Genomic DNA, 18,136 nt, shown 5'->3' on the forward strand with positions numbered 1-18,136 from the left:
CCCGATCCCTGCTTGAATGTTGTGTGGAGGGCATTTCAAGGGCAACACTCCGTCCATCGGATGGGATGTTAAGCCGTGGTCCCCTTGGCGCCTTTTGTCAGGAGCAGGCTAATGCCAACGCCAGGTTTCTCTCCACCCTTCCTTGCCTACCCTTCCCCCATGACGCAAATGACCTCAGCTGTCGGTCGCCTCCTCCAAATACTACACTAGATAATTAATTAATTTGTTCCTTGGTCTTCCTCTGGGCCATTAAGTTTCCATTGTAGCTACCTATCTCACTATGTGGTCAGTTCCACTGTGTTACTGTTTGGCATACAGTGATTCATGGTGTCCTTTCTTCTCGCAAAACATTAAAAGGGGCTACTTAGTGATGGGTGATACATTAAAATAAAGCTCTAATGCCCAAAAACTGTCATTGGGAATCTAATACTGAAGTACTAATGATTGCTCAGGAAATATACGTGGATATTAACTTCAGCATTGCCACATGACATAAAATTGATTTTAGTTCTTCGTGTACCGCCAATTATTATTTTATTTTAACTTTTAATTATTATTTTATTTAATTTTAATTTGAAAATAATTATAATTGGAAAATAAGCATAATTATTTTCAAATTAATTGTCTGGGGTACATGAGCAATAAATCCTGAGAAGTTAGGTAATGCAGGGTAGTTAATGATATTAATATGCAACGATAATTTCATTTGGAATCACAGACCAAACTCCTCTAGCATTCCTAATACGCTCATTAAAAATCTATGGAAGGAATTCATGCTTGCTAATTTATGGAAGTCATCCCTGTCATAAGGTCGTCCAGCCAAAAACACTCTTGCAAGTTGCTGGCTGGATATTATGCACATCAATTAGCAATTAACATAGGGATACATGTCTCACTCTCAATAGCACTAATTTAACTCATAATGCTCAACTCGAGATCAAAAAGTACTACTCGCACATCCGTATTTCGTGATAGTTACTATGCATTAGAAGTTGCCCGTTGGTGTTTACCATATTTCCAGAGCAAGCAAAATATTTATGGTGCAGCTCACCTTGAGGTACTCTTTTTGTCCATTCTAAGGTCAGCCTCTGCAAAAGACAATCTATTAGGGTCAGCTCAGTGTTAGCTAAGTGATTTTCCCCAATGGAAACGAGCATATTCCTGCTGTGTGCACAGCAAACTTCCTTATTACTTTTTCTTTGCTACTGTTGGGACTGTGACTTAGGGTCATGAGAATTTTTGTGATAAGATTGTTTGTATTTTAATTTTAAACTGATAGTGTGTGGAGGGAGGGACGTCCTTCAAGTGCTATGAGACCACTGCAAGTGACTTTACCATTAACCAAGTTATCTCATAGTCACCTCTTTGTTGCACCGCTAACAGTCAATTCGCTTGCGTTTGTGTGTGTTGCAGTGAGTGGAACTGCCGTGATGAGTGTGACGTAATGATTGAGGTGCTGGAGGCGTGGATGCCCCTGGTGCCCTCGTGGATCCTCGACTCTGTGTGTGACCGCCTCGTCCTTCCCAAGATCCAGCTGCAGGTGGAGTGCTGGAACCCGCTCACGGACACCGTGCCCATCCACGCCTGGATCCATCCCTGGCTCCCCCTTCTAGGTGCGTCACAACTAACAACAACACCACTATATATTCATTAGCCTAGCATGTCATCGGCTAGGAGTGAGTGAGCTAGCCAACTAGGAGGAGGAAAAGTATGCAATGATGGTTTACAACAAAAGCTACTGAATGGAATGTGTATGGGATGACTGAAATACATGACTTGAATGTTTTGTATTTGAATTATGTACCAATTACTGCACAGAACTGCCTATCCTGTTGAGATGAATACAGTGCAACCTCGATAAAACGACACCCCACGGTGCACCAATAAACACTCGCTATAGCGAATTGTCGCTTTACCGGAGGTGGAGCAAATAATAGCCAATATACCTGTTGCGAACAGTTGTACAGGAACAGGAATGGTGCGGCGACATATAAATTTATATCTGATAAACGTAAGTATAAATCCAGACGAAAGGTGATGTTTTTTTTGCATCACTAAATTTCCTTACTCAAACAACGACTTACTATTCAAACAATTTATAAGCGCCGTACAGAATAAAAATCATGCAAAGCATTGTTTTGTCAATCATTATGTCAATGCACAACCGATGAAGCCATTTTGCTATGCACTTAATTAGTGCATTTATGTAATCATTTTATTATTTTGGTATTTTCCACTGAAAATTCAAAAATTAACTAATAAAACTGTATCGCGGTTATTTAATGCCTCAAATGTTTCCATTGGTGTATGTTTATTGTTCCTGTACATTAAGCGGCAGTGAAGTGAAATAACGTATTGCATTTGTTTCTGCAGTCGAAAACTGTGGAAGGTTGTATAACATTCCTGCCTTGGAAGACTTTTTCTATCAGATAATGTAATATCTTCATTATCTACGGTAAAAAGTTTGCTAAGCTTGAAAAATGATGTGATTAAAATTGCCGTTGTTAAAAAAAGTTCCTTTTTGAGTTTTACGATCGCGACGTATTTGAAATAATACACCAAGTTTACCACGGCACTGCAAACGAGTGTCAGTTGTTCTGTGAGTTCTTCCAGCGGCCACCAGGGGATGCTCGGCTACCCACGTGACGGAAGAGAGCGCCAGTACGACTCCGGCCACTGACGCGAATAGTTCACCCTTGTGAACCCGCAACGGAGAATAAATACGTCCATCCAGACATTTCACGCTCAGTATCATTGCATCGTACATCCTACATCATCGCTAAGGTGCAATACGTACCTTTAGAGGCATCATTGCAAGAAATACCTCGTACTGCAAGGATTTTGTCGGGGAGTAGGATGTAAAAAAAGTTCCCTTTCGTCTATGTTACATCACGCAGGGAATACTCCTTAAGATACTTATGATCAGAGTCCTTTCTTCTACGACTTCGGGTTTACACCGCAGGCATCACCAGCAATTATGAGGGGAGATAACGCTTTGATGCTTTGCATTAGTATAATCAACCTTCCGAACTCTTGAAATTCTCGATTCGCAATCTATCCCTGAAATACTCCGCTTTAGGCTTAGGCGTAGCCCCTTTCTTAGGAGTTCCCCCAGATTGGAGTGGGCAAAACCACCCGAACAAAGCTCCTTATAACTCTCCATAGTCTGCATTCCTTGGGTGCTTTTGTTTTTTTTAATTGTGAAGAGTGAATAGGAAGATAAATTAATTTCGGCACTCTCATATTACTCCTTTATTTTTATTTTCTCGCTTAGACGTGTTTGGTATTTTTTTGTCCATGGTGTCTACCATCAAATGCTTTCTATTCATGCAACTCATGGACGTGCGGTTTTGCTGACGACAGCTTTCTGCCGCCCGAGGAACAAAAGAAGATCAAGCATTCGCGAATGCTAATGCCGCAATATTTTCACCAAAATTAACTACTTATTTATCGAACGACAGTTTACCACATAAATTTGAGACTGAGCACTCCATTAACTTCATTTCTAACAGATCGCTAGCAATTACTGAGATTAAGGAGTCTTGATGTAAGTTTTTCCGGCGGTGAAACCCTCGCTATGGCGAGAGCCAACACCAAAAGGGCCTCGTAAAAACAAATTTTTTAACACGCTTATTATAGGGACAATTGACGGTGCATCGGTTATCTCTCGTAATAGCGGGGGTGTTGCTATAGCCCGTACTCACTTTAATGAGGTTCCACTGTAGTTTTTTTTTATAATTCATTTAGCGTGTTCCCTTTTTTTAAGTTTGAGTGCTGTTTTTGGTCCTTTTGTTTCGACAAATACAAAATAAATTACTAAAACTGGTGATGCAGCACTATCTATTGATAATATCATCAATTGCAAAAGTGATATTGCCTTGTAACTTTTTCACTTCCAAACTTTCCATTGATTTATTCACACTCACTCCTTGGGCCACTCAAGTATGTATGCCCTTGTTGACACTCAATGGTCGCATTAGCCAACAATGTCCCACCATCCCTTTCTGTCCTGTCACTTCCTGTTCTGAAACTACAACCATCTCCAAATCAGATTTTAGTCCTTAGTCCCACCTTGATCTCTCTCTGGGTCTTCCTCTCTTGCTCTTTGAGGTCCATCTTGGTTTGCCTTCATATCTGCCTCTGTAATCGTACTTCTGTCTTCTTTTCTCAGCACACATGACCAAACCATCTTATACTGCCCCTAATTTCACCATTAATATCATACTTCCTGTGGAGTTCTCTGATCTCCTGATTGAATTTTTTTCTCTAAATAAAATTATGTTTTCTACATTAAAACTGGTTCACACCTGTTATTAGTGCGATCAAACTCACCATCAAGACATCAGGCATTGTAATGATAAGGTATATCCTTAAGAATATTTTTTTTATCACCATATCTGCAATAGAAAGAATGGTGAATTCCAGTGCATATGTTGTTGCATTTGATTTCATGTCACTGAATTTTTCCATCAATTTGAAAAGTAATTAAAATGTGAACAAAATAGTTAAAATCACTGCATGGTCATGAGAACAACTTAACTTTTCTATTAAACTAACTTTCTGATTGGCTCTCTGTGAGTGATGTCAAATTCTTGTGGAATTACTAGAAAAGTTTTTCATGGTCTTTACTAACTCGTCATGTATTTGGGTGGTACAGAACACTCCATCAAGTTACAAAACATCAATAGGAGATGATTATGTTGAGAAGCTGAAACTCTTCATGTCTGGAGCTCCAAATAGGGTGGTTTCCTTCATCAAAGAAAACGAAAGGCATTGATTGCGATTCGTTACCCACCATTAGTGTATTCATAATATACAAATTATTTTGTTTTAGAAATACCGGGTTAGACGAATGGCAATGGTCCATTTTTATCCTCATTTGAAAAGGGCCAGATTGGCGCCCATGCGATGCCACTCCACGTGACATCACAGGGACCTAGTTTCTATACGAGAAGATAGGAGTTATACGTCGTCTGAGGTTACCATTGCATGCATGAGGCGCAGAGCTCAGGGAAACATGTCTTAACAATCACTTATTAAAACTGGCTAAGGTCGGAAAGTTTTCCTCGTTTGATAAGTTATTAATAATCCTTATTTAAGCCAAGCGCTACCAGTCAGCAGGGTACTAGGCTAGCCGCTAGCAGCCTGCGTCGTATCAGCGCTAAGCCTCGCCTCAAGGTCACCTCGCAGGGTGGGAGGGGGAACCAGAAATACGTCACGCGGAGAGACTTCCCGACATTCATACTTAAGCGTCGCGTTTTCGCGCGCTTGAAAATTTTCACTTTTCATTTAATCGCGAAAAATAGATATCGTCATTTATAAATCTAAAAGCGTGAAATACTTACCCCAGGAGTAATAATCTTTCGATTTAGGCAATAAAAAAATAATAGGAAACCACCCTATTACCGAATTCCACCCTGGAATAGATAGAGGAGTCCATTGAATGGGACTAAGATGATCACTCAGAAGATCTTGCAATTGTCTGAGTTATCAACTTGGATAGAGGGATACACAATCTCATTAGCCCTGGCAGATAATCATTATTCTTTCAAATATTCATCAACCTTACAGAGAATGGTAATCCAATAATTCCTAGGATATAGGCCGCAAACAGTGCAAAGTCGATGTTTACACATCTTGCACCATGCACTATTCTTGGTTTATGAAATTTATACATAATCTGTGCAAGATTGAAGGGTAATGAATCGAAACAAGAAAAGGATGTGATCCTAAAATTGGTAGTACCCAGGTAACAACGAATGGTTTGTACGTGCTAAGTACTAGAAAGTTTGTATTGCACCAAGCTACTCAATAGATGTGCCAAAGCAGGGAAATCAGAGACAGTTTGATGGAAAAGGTGAGCAAAAAAATAGGAAAAAGAAAAAAAAAGGAGACGAGAAAGAAAATGGGTGAGGAAAAAGAAAACCTGACTATGAGAAAGAAAAATGGGAGATTAGAAAGAGAAATCAGAAATGAGAAAGAGAAATCAGAAATGAGAAAGAGAAATCAGAAATGAGAAAGAGAAATCAGAAATGAGAAAGAGAAAAGGGAAAAAGGAATGTTGAGGGGAAAAAGAGAAATGGGATATGAGAAAGAGAAAAGGATGGTGAGAAAGTGAAATAGGAAATGAGAAAGTAAAAAGAGAGATGAGAAAGAGAAATAGGAGATTAAGAGAAATGCTAGTTGAAAAAGAGAAATGGGAGGTTAGAAAGAGATACGGAAAGGGAATTAATTAAAAGGGGCCAATGAGAAATGACCAATTTAATTTTTTTCTCAGTGATTTCTGAGAAATATCACCACATGTGTATTGAAGAATATTACTGAAGAGACATGAGAGAGCTGTTTATGCTTTTTTTAATGCATGTTTTTTATTAAAAAATACTTTATCACTCAACATATCATCATGGAATAGATGCATTCCAAAAGTAAGTAAGAATTGAAAGAGTTATTTCTCACTGAAGGTCCATTGAGACAGAGAACCATGAGAGCTCAAGGGGAGCCCTTCGAGGATACAACCACCGGGGTCGGGAACCCAAGGCCTAGCCTTGTAACGTTACGTCGTAAAATCTGGTTGATTTTTCACGTAAGTCCAGACAAGGGAAATACTCCAACCGTCGGTCACATGCTGGATCAGGGTAAGACTCCATAAACAAGAAAAACAGCTCACAAGAAAAAGGTAGCCAAAAATAATTTACGAGTTATTACCGTACGATATCTATTCAAAGTAGAGTATTAAAAAAATCAGAAGTATTACAGAAAACAATGATAGTAAATTCATGATCCCAAAGGAAACATTACCAGCTAAATACCAGCAGAAAATTGCTCTAAAAATCTCATGCCTCACAAGACATGTGACTCCCAGCAGGTCACGATCAGAAAGAGAGCTCCCCTTTTCAGGACAAGCAGTATTTTGAGGGGAGGGATTCTTCCAGGGAGTGGAGGGGTAGGCAGGCGAATTCAACTACGGCGCCACTCTGCATAGGACGGCCGCTCCACAAAATCAGCCTTCCCCTGGTTTTGAGACAACAGCACTGCACCCAGAATTTTCCCCTCAACTTCTGGGTTGGAGACATCAGAGGAAACAGAGGGATAGTTCATTGGAACACATGGAGGGGAGGGAGATACTGGGGTGAGGTGTTGGAGGGAGACAGAGTTGTGATAGGACAATGGTAATACTTCTCACTCCAAGTCCAATACTAAGGCCTTAGCACCGATTTCCCCTTGCTTGCCAAGGAGAAGTATTTCTCCGCAGTAGTCCTATATAAGTCTTGCATTGCAGGTAGGTTGGTTCGGGGTTGGTTCGGGGTTGTTTCGGGGCTGTTTCAGAGGCTGATTCCAGAGGCAGGATTTCCAGAGACAGGATTTTCCAGAGACAGGATTTTGCGAGACAGGGCACTTTGCTACAGGGCCCCTTTGCGCGAAAAATCCTTTGCGCGAAAAAACCTTAGCGAGAAAAGTTCTTGGCGGGAGAAGTTCTGCGGATAAGTTCGGAGGAAGTTCGAGGAATTTCTGGGGGGGGGGGGGTACCAGAAATTTTTTGGGGGGGGGGCAACACTTAAAAAATGCCACAGCCTTATTCGCCCGATCACCCGGGGAGGGGCTGGATGGGAAGGAAAAGGGATAGAGGCGCCGTCGCGATCGGAGCCCGCCGACGCCTCTGGAGAAAGGATTGGAATGTAAAGGAGAGGACGAGGGAAAAAACACCCAGCGCTATGGAAGCGAAGGGGGCCCTACTATTAGCGAAACCAAGCATAAGCAATTTCTTTACCACCATCCCGGGGAGATTTTCCTATGAGGAAGAAAAATCCCAGATAGGGACAGTGGGAAGTCCATTGAGACAGTCAAAAAAGGGATATTACATATTTGGAAAAGTGGGTAATTTGCTGCTAATTGGACTTCTAAAAGTGAAGGGATGGCACATGCAGCCTCTGACAATTTGGATGGTATGTGGGATGCCTACACACAAAATAAGTTGACCATTACCACCCATTGCAAAACCATAGAATCGGATTAATAACCTTTAAGCTCTGTTAATATAAATCTGAAAGTTAGAATCATCATTAGTTATTTCCAAAATAGGCTTTGGAGCAGTAATTCATTCTCCATTCTGGTGTTTGTCTCCAAAATAAACCAAAGTTTTCAAAAAATTTACACTGTTGGTCTTAGGCTACAGTAGTTAACATTATCTGATTTGGAAAAAATCTCGGCTCTGAGACGCTGCTCTAAGTAGACAACTGTACTGGCCACCCTATTCTACAGTCCACTTGGACCAATTCCCTTTGATGATTTTGCTAGAAAGAGATATGTGGCCAAAACTTGAGAAAAGAATCCAACGGTATGGGTCACTCATTGGCAAGCTTAATATCTATTTCAATTGAGCAGGTGCGGAAGGAAATCTTCCGGAATGATTTGAATAGCCATGAAAACAAAGAGGCCAATGGGAAAAAATTTAGTTTCTAAACAATGATAGTCTTCAGATTGTAGCTCCTCCCCAAGGGGAAGCGATGAAACTCAGGCACTGCACCATCCAACAAACAGCGGCAAAGGATCAGGGGAAGGTCACTTGCAGAGACGTCACCTCTTTATGCAGATTGCATTTTCACACATTTTCATTGCTAATACCTCAACTCGAGGGAGGGCAGTTAAAATTGAACGGAGTTTGTTGTCCAACAATAATCTACAAGTCTACCAAGTTTTATTGCAATCAGGGAGTTACACTTTGTTAATATTCCTTGTTAGGTGTGAAATGTTGTCCATCTGCGTATAGCTTTGCTGTGGTCCCTAGGCTGGGAATTAAGACATTCATGGACTCTGATATCAATAATTTGTAGCGGTAACAATGACGTTTCATTTATCTGCCCAGATGCTGAAATTTGTGTATCATAATAAATCATGTTCCATAGCTATATTCTGAAATACAGATGTATTTGGAACTCACGTTTCATATCAGTCGTCTTATATGTAGTTGCATGCCTAAAACTGACATTCCATTTCTGATACACCCTCCTGTTCCATTTGAAGAACATCACAACTACTAAATCTGAAACCATGGAACATCCGTCAGTGTCATAGCTGAAGTCTTGGTTCCATATCAGATTCAGATCTGAATTTGGTTGGCAAGTAATTGGGCATTCTAATTTTTTTCCACGAATTTGATATGGCTCAGCCAGTGGTCAAATCCCGTCTCTTGACGTCTGAAGTAGGTACTTGTGTTGCAGGCAGTCGCTTGGAGATTGTGTACCCAACCATTCGGCAGAAGTTGTCGGTGGCGCTGGTGGGCTGGCACCCATCAGACCGGTCCGCTCGGCTCATGCTCACTCCGTGGGCATCTGCCTTCCCCAGGGGTGATATGGACGCCTTCCTCGCCAAGAACATCTTGCCCAAGCTGCAAGTGGCGCTCCAGGAACTTCAAATCAACCCACACCAGCAGCACCTTGGTGAGTGGTACCCCTTTATTTATACCTGCTTCGCTGGTGATTGCATGAAAACCGTGAATTTCGTCTACCATGAAAAAACCTGAAAAAGCTATGAATTCCGTCGTAAAACCTTAAAAATATCTCAATCTTGATACATAATAATATTACAATTGACTGATCAAATTTGATATGTTAATCATGTTTCAAGGTCAGGCATGTGCAGACTCTAGTCTACGCATTTACCTACACACGAATATTCTAAGTGTAGTAATTGGTCCGTACTATATGACGACACATTGACCGATTATTTCCATTTTAATTGCGGAAGTCTGTTGTTTTGTCTAAGCGTTTCAATTTCAGTGATAGCTTGGGATGGACTTGTATTCAAAAAAGGACGAATGAAATAACTTACATTTCTAATGGACCCAGAATGAACCATTTTCGAAAATTATCTGATTTGTAACTCGAAGTTCAGTTCCCATGCAAAATGAGGGCACATGCCATATGCTTAGAAATATGAGTTTGCCATTGGAATTTTACTTCAGGAAACATTTCTACGGCAAATGGGCTTTCAATTTATGGCAATAGCTCTCAATAGACTGCACTCACCTCGTTTAGTGAGTTTATGTGAATAATAAAGTGAAACTGAAAATAACATGTTTCAGCAGGTATTTATTTTGTATTTATATATTTCAAACCAAGTGCATTATAATTATATGAAATTGATTTATTACATTCTGTAAATAATTTTAATAAAATATTTTCCGCGATCTCGGAAAGATTGGGTAATGGAAATTTGGTTAATGTGCGGTAATAATACGATGAACAAAAAACAATCTCTTGGCGAGGAATTAAAAAAGGACTTCCGGTGTCCAGACGGAAGAAGGTCCTAAGGACATTTGCATATTAAAGGAGGCCATGGTATTTGGCATCCGAGCAAGATTGTGGTTGGGTTGGGCCATTAGCCAGCCCTGAATTTTGCAAACAATAGGTGACGTCATAACAGATATCACTTTTCATTGCTGCGGTTACGTTCACGGCATCTGTCGCATATGTTAATTTTTTGATGATTTGCCGCCGGTGATTGTCTCATTGTTGGCTTATTAACGGACCGTGAATTTGATGACGTTGAGACCATTAAAACCTGAAAAAACTGGGAAAACTTGAAAACCTGGAAAAAATCGAGAATTTCATTATTGAGGTAGAGTGGGAACCCTGAACTACACTTTTGCAGGAAATACGTATTGGTAATACTCACAATATTACTTTAGTGCAATAAAACATTTAAAATCATATTTAAATGTATCATTTCCAGGTTAAAATAATCATTAGCTGCATTACTATTTCCATTAGTTTTTTTTCCAGAAAGTCATTACGTCTGAATGGGTTTTCGCTGCAGTACTGACAAAGAGCATAGAAATATCGGAAACATATAGGTGTGTTGCAGGAAGGTATCACAAGTTTGACAGGATTCTTGGAAAATTTTAATTTCAAATTTTTAACAAATGAAGGGTTACTTTTGGAAAAATAGTGTGAAAACATGTATCCAGCATCACAGATCATAAGATCGCGTTGTTAAAGTAATAATTAAAAAATACAAATTTTTGTCAAAAAGTCAGCCACAGGGCAATTTCTCTAAACAGCGGTCAGCACAGATGTTAATTCTTGATTTGCAAGTTTCAGAATGGTATTGATGGTTTGAGGCATGACTTGGTGAAATATCTTCATTTTAAATAAAATAACATTGGAAATTTCACATGTGACTTTACTAACGACCAGTTTCGATTTTACCTGATAATGTCCCACAGCGACGAAACTGGTCGTTAGTAAAATCACATTGAAATTTCTAATGTTACTTTATCTAAAATTCAGAATGGTAGTCATCGTAGAGACAGGCAAAACAAAGTGATATGTACCCCTCCCATGCATGACCGTCGGCCGTGAATAAGGCTGCAAATTTGAACCTTTCCCCCACATAAACGATTCCCCTATATCAGGTAAATAAAGTGCCCACATATCATTGTATATTTCCGAGAAAAATTATTGAACGTGTTGAAATTGTTTGCTTCAAAGCTCTCTGACATACATATTTTTCGTAAACATGAATGATGTGTGTTCTCCTTCAAAAATCCAGGGCAGTCGTTGCAGCACCGAGAACAAATGGAGAAGGCATTCTTTCCGCAGCTTGATTTAAACATTTTATAGTAAAATATTTTTCATTGCAATGATGAAGATTAGAAAACAATAAGCATGTAAGAGTCCTGTGTGCATCTCTTACACACGTTTATATGGTTGCTAGTCTGTTGCCAATCGTACAATGTAAATAAAATCAATATCATGCTATACAAGATTATATATGGTGGAACTTGTTTAGTACGTTTCTGAAGGTACCACAAAAAATGAACGTACTAACCAGGAAAACGTGCTAATGAGGAAAGTAAATAATAGCAGTCGGGGTGATTGTAATCTGTGGAAAAGTCGTCATAATTACAACTACTATCGGTAGTTCTCGTAGGATCACCTTCCTGAACTCTTTTTTTCACCTTTAAAATCAAGAAAATGAGTGCTACATTGAAAAACAATACCAAAGTAAATAAAAATCACAATATTTCATGGATTTTCATAAGACAAGACATGAAAACGGCGTCTATCTCCCGTGATTTATCCTATATGTATTTATAGAAAGAGGACAAGTAAAGCTAAGTCATTTCTTCCTTCTCACAGCATACTCGGAGAATATAACAACAACCCTGATTATGTCCACTGGTTGTTTTTAAACATCATAAAAAATGGGATAAAATTGTATTAACCTTAAATTACAGCGACAGCCATGCCCATTCGCTTCTGGAATGAAACCATATCGATTGTGATATCGATCTATATATTGATTCATTATTATATCGATTATTATATTACGACGTAATTACAAGAAGATTTTATATTATAGAGTTGAAATTTACTTTTAAAAAATTGTCTAATGTCGTTTGCTTTTGTGCCGAAATCAAGTTTTTAAGCTAAGCTTCGTGTGGAGATCCAGAGCATCGTCTGCTCCCGCCGCAGTAGTCAAGTAAATACGCATGTACTCCATAGCCCAATCGCAAAATTTGTGCGCAGTGGGCACTCCAGAGGCAAATAGAAGGTGAGGAGCACGGGGTGGGGAAAATTGGGGCTTCTCATTGGCTGCAGTTTAGTTAGTCAGACATACCTGATAAATGGCCACATTTTATTATTCATCACGTTACAAGAATTGAGGAATGCGTTTGGATAAATCACGGTCGAGGAAAGAGATATGGAACGAATGCAAGAATGTCAATGGCTAATAGTAATAAATTAAATCATGAATTCGGAGGTTTACGAAGATACTAGAGAACGAATTGCGGGTTGCATCCCGGCAAGCAATTGAGCGTACTAACCAGGAAAGCGCAATTTTTTCAAACGCACTAACCAAATACTTTTACCTGTATTTTGTTCGGATGGTACCAGGACCGAGAGAAATCGCCGTACTAAGGAGGAACGTACTAACCAAGTTCCACTGTATATTGATTATGTATAAGTTACCGTATATCTCCGAATATAGTCCCCCCCCGAATATAGTCCCCCCCCCCCCAATTTTGAGACCTCAGATTTGGGAAAAATTTTAAAATGTAAAGGAAGGCAATTTTTCTGTGGTTAGCAAGTTAAGATTCTAGATTCGATAAAAACTATTATTTTCTGTGAAGATTAAGAACAAATCTGTTCACATATTTTCCATCACAACAAAATAACTATACCTAAAACATGTTGTGATCCATTGCATGTATCAGTAATTTATAGTTCCTTAACCAGATGTAATGAAGAAATGAGAAATTTTTTTAAGTATCCAAGGCTATTGTATTTTTTAAACCTTCACAAATTATTAATATTTTTGATTTCCAAATGACTACAGACAATGTCAATATATAAGCTTTAACTTAAAGCCCATAAACAGCATTTGGCCCTGAAACTTCCTTAGATCCAGTGTAACACACCCATAAAGTCTTCACAAATCCAAGTGACCTGAAGAATTTAGGAAATCTAAATAAAATTGTGTTAAATAAATTATAAATATTATAAAAATATTGCTATAAAATACCTGCTAAGCAAAACAATTAAACTGCAGGACTTACAAATATCAAAGTAATAAAATTAAGAAATAAACTTTTTCCAACAAACATGAAAACTGAAACAAAATTATATCAATTTTCAATGCCTCGTCGCGAATCATTGCATAAGTTACACAAAGAGCTTCTGCTCTGCATTTGCGCACAAATTCGACGATATTTTCCTCTAATTCTTTGAATCTGCCGCATCGAGACCCCCGAAATGTCTTCCTCGATGTATTAGCGCTTTGCTAGCGCTGTAAATACTATGATTTACGGCGTATTCTGTAACGGCTATTTTTAAATTGGCATCGAAACTCTTTGAAGGCCTCTAATCTGCGGCAGGATTGATCCTCATCTTTCTACTTGATCCATCACCTCATTGTTGAACGTAAAATTATTTTTAATAAAGAAAATATCGCGGAAATAATTGCGAAACGTTATGCGACGTAATTTATCGATCCTACTTACCCTGGCGAATTGAAGATAATCCTCAATAAATTGATCACACTTTCGATGCTGAGTCGCTGTATTTCGATCAAATGCAGTAATGCCGGCGCTTCTGGTTTAAAGTCGTCGATTATTGCGCCTTTTCAGAAACAAATGCATCACCTATTGCGCATTCTTGTTCTGTGAAGGCGGTAAAGGCAGTGGTTGTAAACACGAACCGCACGGACATATAGTAGCTACGGATGCAATGAAATGCTAAATCGTCACGAAAGGTTCACTTTATCTGTTTATTTTTCGCAATTATTTAAATCGTGTAGTTATTAAATGAGCGACGGGTACATATACTATTGATTCAATTCTAGTGTTCGATTAATGTAATGATAGTGTGTGTTTAGTTTTCATTTTAATTATTTACTGTTTTGCGTCATTAAGTGATCAGTGTCGATTGAATTATTCTAACAATACTTTTCCAAGAAAAATTAACGGCTACCCGATGGATTCCGTGAAAACGCATATTCGATATGCTATTTGAATGGGAAGAATCGTATCTGTACAACAGTTGTGGTAAAAATTGTCTTAATTTCCGGTAAAACGTGGCAGTATTTACTAATATCTCCGATTATAATCCTCATAAATATACTCAAATAGAAAGACTACGAGAACATTAGCCATTATGCCGTTATTTATAACTTGATGGTCACCTTTAGTATGCTTAACTGGATTACACTCGATTATAGTCCCCCCCTCTTACCAGTGGCGGCTCGTGAGTCAAATGCTAGGGGGGGCGCACTCCACCGGGGGGTCATATTTTTTTAATATTTCGTGTATTTTATTACGTTTTTACGGCAATCTAGGAATTAAATTCTGTGATGCCATACGTTCCGTTTTTTTTTCAACAAAATACCTAGTTTTCCTAATAACGCTTGATTAATAAATACTAAATGCAGTAGACTCTCGGTCATACGGATCGGCTTAGTCCAGACTCTCGATGATACAGATCAATGATCTTGAAGAATAAAAATATATTTGCTGCGATATTTTGCAAATACAAACGAAAATACGTAACTTTAGGTTTTAGCGTCTACATTCTTCGTGCGGATATGCCCGCAATACACCTCTGTTGTTCGTTTTGCAATCATAATGCGTTATTTGTCAAATCTATACAACATTTGCAATGATTTAGGTAACAATGACACTTGTAACACCTGAGGAGGGAGGAGAGTGTCACTGACTTCCACTAGGCAACAAACACTACTAGAATGCGCGCGCTTTGCTATTGCAGATGTAAACTTTGATGGCGGTGTTCGCGTTGCTTCTTGAATACAGTATGATTTAAAATCAACAATTAAACATTTCTCACACATTTTTAACAAAATATGAAATACTCACAGGCCTTTAGTTATATTGCAAAAGTCCATCCTTCTTTCATTTTGTCCAGCAAGGTGATCAATTGCACGTTCGTTGAAATCAGCGCTGGACAACAATCTCTTTCTGATTGAAAACATGGCAAGGGCACTGGTCTATAAATAAACAAGGGACGACACAAAATAGGCCGACGAAAAATACGACCAAAAAGAAAAAGGTGCCTGGACACAGAATTGGGACAATTTTTCCCTGTATTTCCCTTTAAAAAACGAGCACTGTTGATCAATTCAAAATTGTCTTCTTGAATGTACACACAGCACTAAGAAACTTCTTAATCGGCAATTACGCACAATTAACTCCTCGAAAATGATGTCTGAACTCATTTCACTCCGTTCTTTCCGAGAGTCTTGCCGTTACTATAAGGACGACTCAAGGGAGATAGAAGTCGTGGTCCACTAATGCTGATTCAGCTGAGGGACGAATTTAAGGTCAGCAAAGGCATTCAAGCAAACAAAGGACGTCACGGACCATCTCCTTGAGTCTAAGATTCATATGTGGTAAACACACGAGACGCCAACGGGTCGCATTTGGAATAACCGTGTCTTCGAAATCATTGCCATGATATAATAGAAAATAAGTTATAGATCGTAAAAGAAGACGACTCGACTGAGCCACAGATGGGAGCTGTAAGGATTTCCGCACTGATATGAACTCTTCGAGGCCACTTAAATCAGACCCAAGTGGGCATTTTCCGTCAGACAGCTACCGCTCTGCCGCTGAGGAATTAGGTGAACATGAACTAATACAACGACGGCTAGAAAAATGATGAACCTACACACAAAAGGTGCATTGTACGCGGCACTTCATGACATTAATTGAATGACTCTATTTAAAGTCGCGCTTAACGATTTAAATCATATTTAATCCTTCACCCTATCACGCACGCAACTATTTCTTAAATTATAAATCAGTGGGGAATGTTAACTGATTTTTCCTAATACTGCAGGTCTTTCGATAAATTTATCTGAAAAATAGGTACCGCATTTCTAATCATCGGGAAGATATGAATACATTGTTAAGGCCTAAATATTATAATATTAGTTTCCCCAAGGTTCTTGAAATTCGTAATCATAACAGAACTGTGTCAAATACTCGAGAATAGTTTTCCTTCGTCAATACGGCCTTTAACTGGTTGGATTTTATGTGTTCCGGAATTCAAACTCCAAAAAACGCAAGCATAATGGGATAATTTATTTACTGTAGCAATACCTACCAGTAATTAAAAATTTAAAATCGTATAACCACACCCAGTACAGTGACCATTCTGATTCCGTAGGTCCCTTTTCTGTGGCAGCACCAAGTAGACGCCAGATTATACGCCCGCCGGCCTGCGCAGCGATGTCAACTCACTCGTCGCTCTGCGCATTTTCGGACGACGTCCCAAGACTTCCATAAGACACAACGTTAGACGCGTCATAGCACCAGCGGCCCCCACCACTACCACTCTCCATATAACTGCATGGGGATGGATTGGGACGTTCTGGCCAGCGCCCCACGGCTACAAATACGAACTTCTCGCGCTATTTCTTTTCGTGTTTTTCCAACACTTTCGATGTATGGGACTGAAAAAACGCTTTGATTAATCAGATGTATAATTATAAATTAATGGATATTTATTTTTTTTACTTTTTCAAATATTTGGGAGGGGCGGCGTCCGAGAGTCCTTATGGGCTAACCGCCACTGCCTCTTACTTTTCCGCGGCCATTTTTGGAAAAAAAGGGGGGACTATATTCGGAGATATACGGTATTGATTAGAAAATCATGATTAAACTTGTAAAATTTAAAACTGCATGCATGGAGGAAATTCTAAATGGAATATGGTTGGTGAAAATACTTTGATGTCTCTCTTTGAAAACATGCCATATTTGTAATTGATGCCCAATTTAGTATTTTAGATCTGCTATTAACCCTTTTACTGCCACTGGGTGGATGGATATGTCGGCCCTCCCTCGCTGGTTGAGCGAAAACTGCCAATGGGGGCCAACTTATCGGCCCAAATTATTTCACTTTTTTTCGTGATTGTGGCCTTTTCAATGGCTGTAATTTATGTAAACCCCCATAATCTATCTATGGTTATTAGATATAAATATATCTTAAGAATTGGGAAAAAAATCTAGACGTATTAAATAAAATTAAGTAGCTGAAAAAGTTTTAAATCTGAAATGTTGCAAATTCCGGAAAATAGCCTTGGCAGTCTTTGTACATCCCACGTGAAATGGGCCGGCTGTAAAAGGGTTTACTCTGGTAATTGCAAGATAACGTTTTCTTTCATTGCTGAAAATATAAATGTTTTTCTCAAACTAAGAAATTTGCAAGTATAACCGTTAAAATTGAATTTGAAAAAAAGCCTGATTCAAAAGAGAATGAGAGAGGACTACCCCTTGTATTTTGAGCAACTTGTCTTGTTGGTGACAAATTGCATTTGTGTGTTGCAGATCATTGGAACTGGGTGATGGAGTGGGTGGATTTGATTCCGGTGCACATGATGACCAGCCTCCTCGAGAAGTTCTTCTTTCCCAAGTGGCTTCAGGTGGGTTCTCCCCCACACATTGCCTGCCCTCTTCTCTTGAGCCGTGCTTGAGCTTACCCTCGTGATGTGACGTTATGTCGTAAATCTAGTTGATTGTTCACGTAAGCCCAGACATATTGAAATACTCCAGCCGTCGGTCACAAGCTGGATCAGGGCAAGACTCCACAAACAAGAAAAACAGCTCACAAGAAAAAGG

At 39.2% G+C, this 18,136-nt stretch overlaps 1 protein-coding gene across 1 annotated transcript in view; it reads left to right on the top strand.

Annotated features, from left to right (window-relative positions):
• Positions 1 to 18,136, top strand: part of LOC124161886 (tuftelin-interacting protein 11) — a 119,373-nt gene that overhangs the window by 76,661 nt on the left and 24,576 nt on the right. Inside the window, exons 9-11 of the mRNA XM_046538135.1 lie at positions 1,414 to 1,613; positions 9,219 to 9,437; positions 17,846 to 17,940. Of these exons, the coding sequence (XP_046394091.1) occupies positions 1,414 to 1,613; positions 9,219 to 9,437; positions 17,846 to 17,940 (514 nt within the window). The remainder of the gene's footprint in view (positions 1 to 1,413; positions 1,614 to 9,218; positions 9,438 to 17,845; positions 17,941 to 18,136) is intronic.

The sequence above is a fragment of the Ischnura elegans genome, chromosome 7, assembly GCF_921293095.1.
Source record: "Ischnura elegans chromosome 7, ioIscEleg1.1, whole genome shotgun sequence".
Classification (NCBI taxonomy): Eukaryota; Metazoa; Arthropoda; class Insecta; order Odonata; family Coenagrionidae; genus Ischnura; species Ischnura elegans.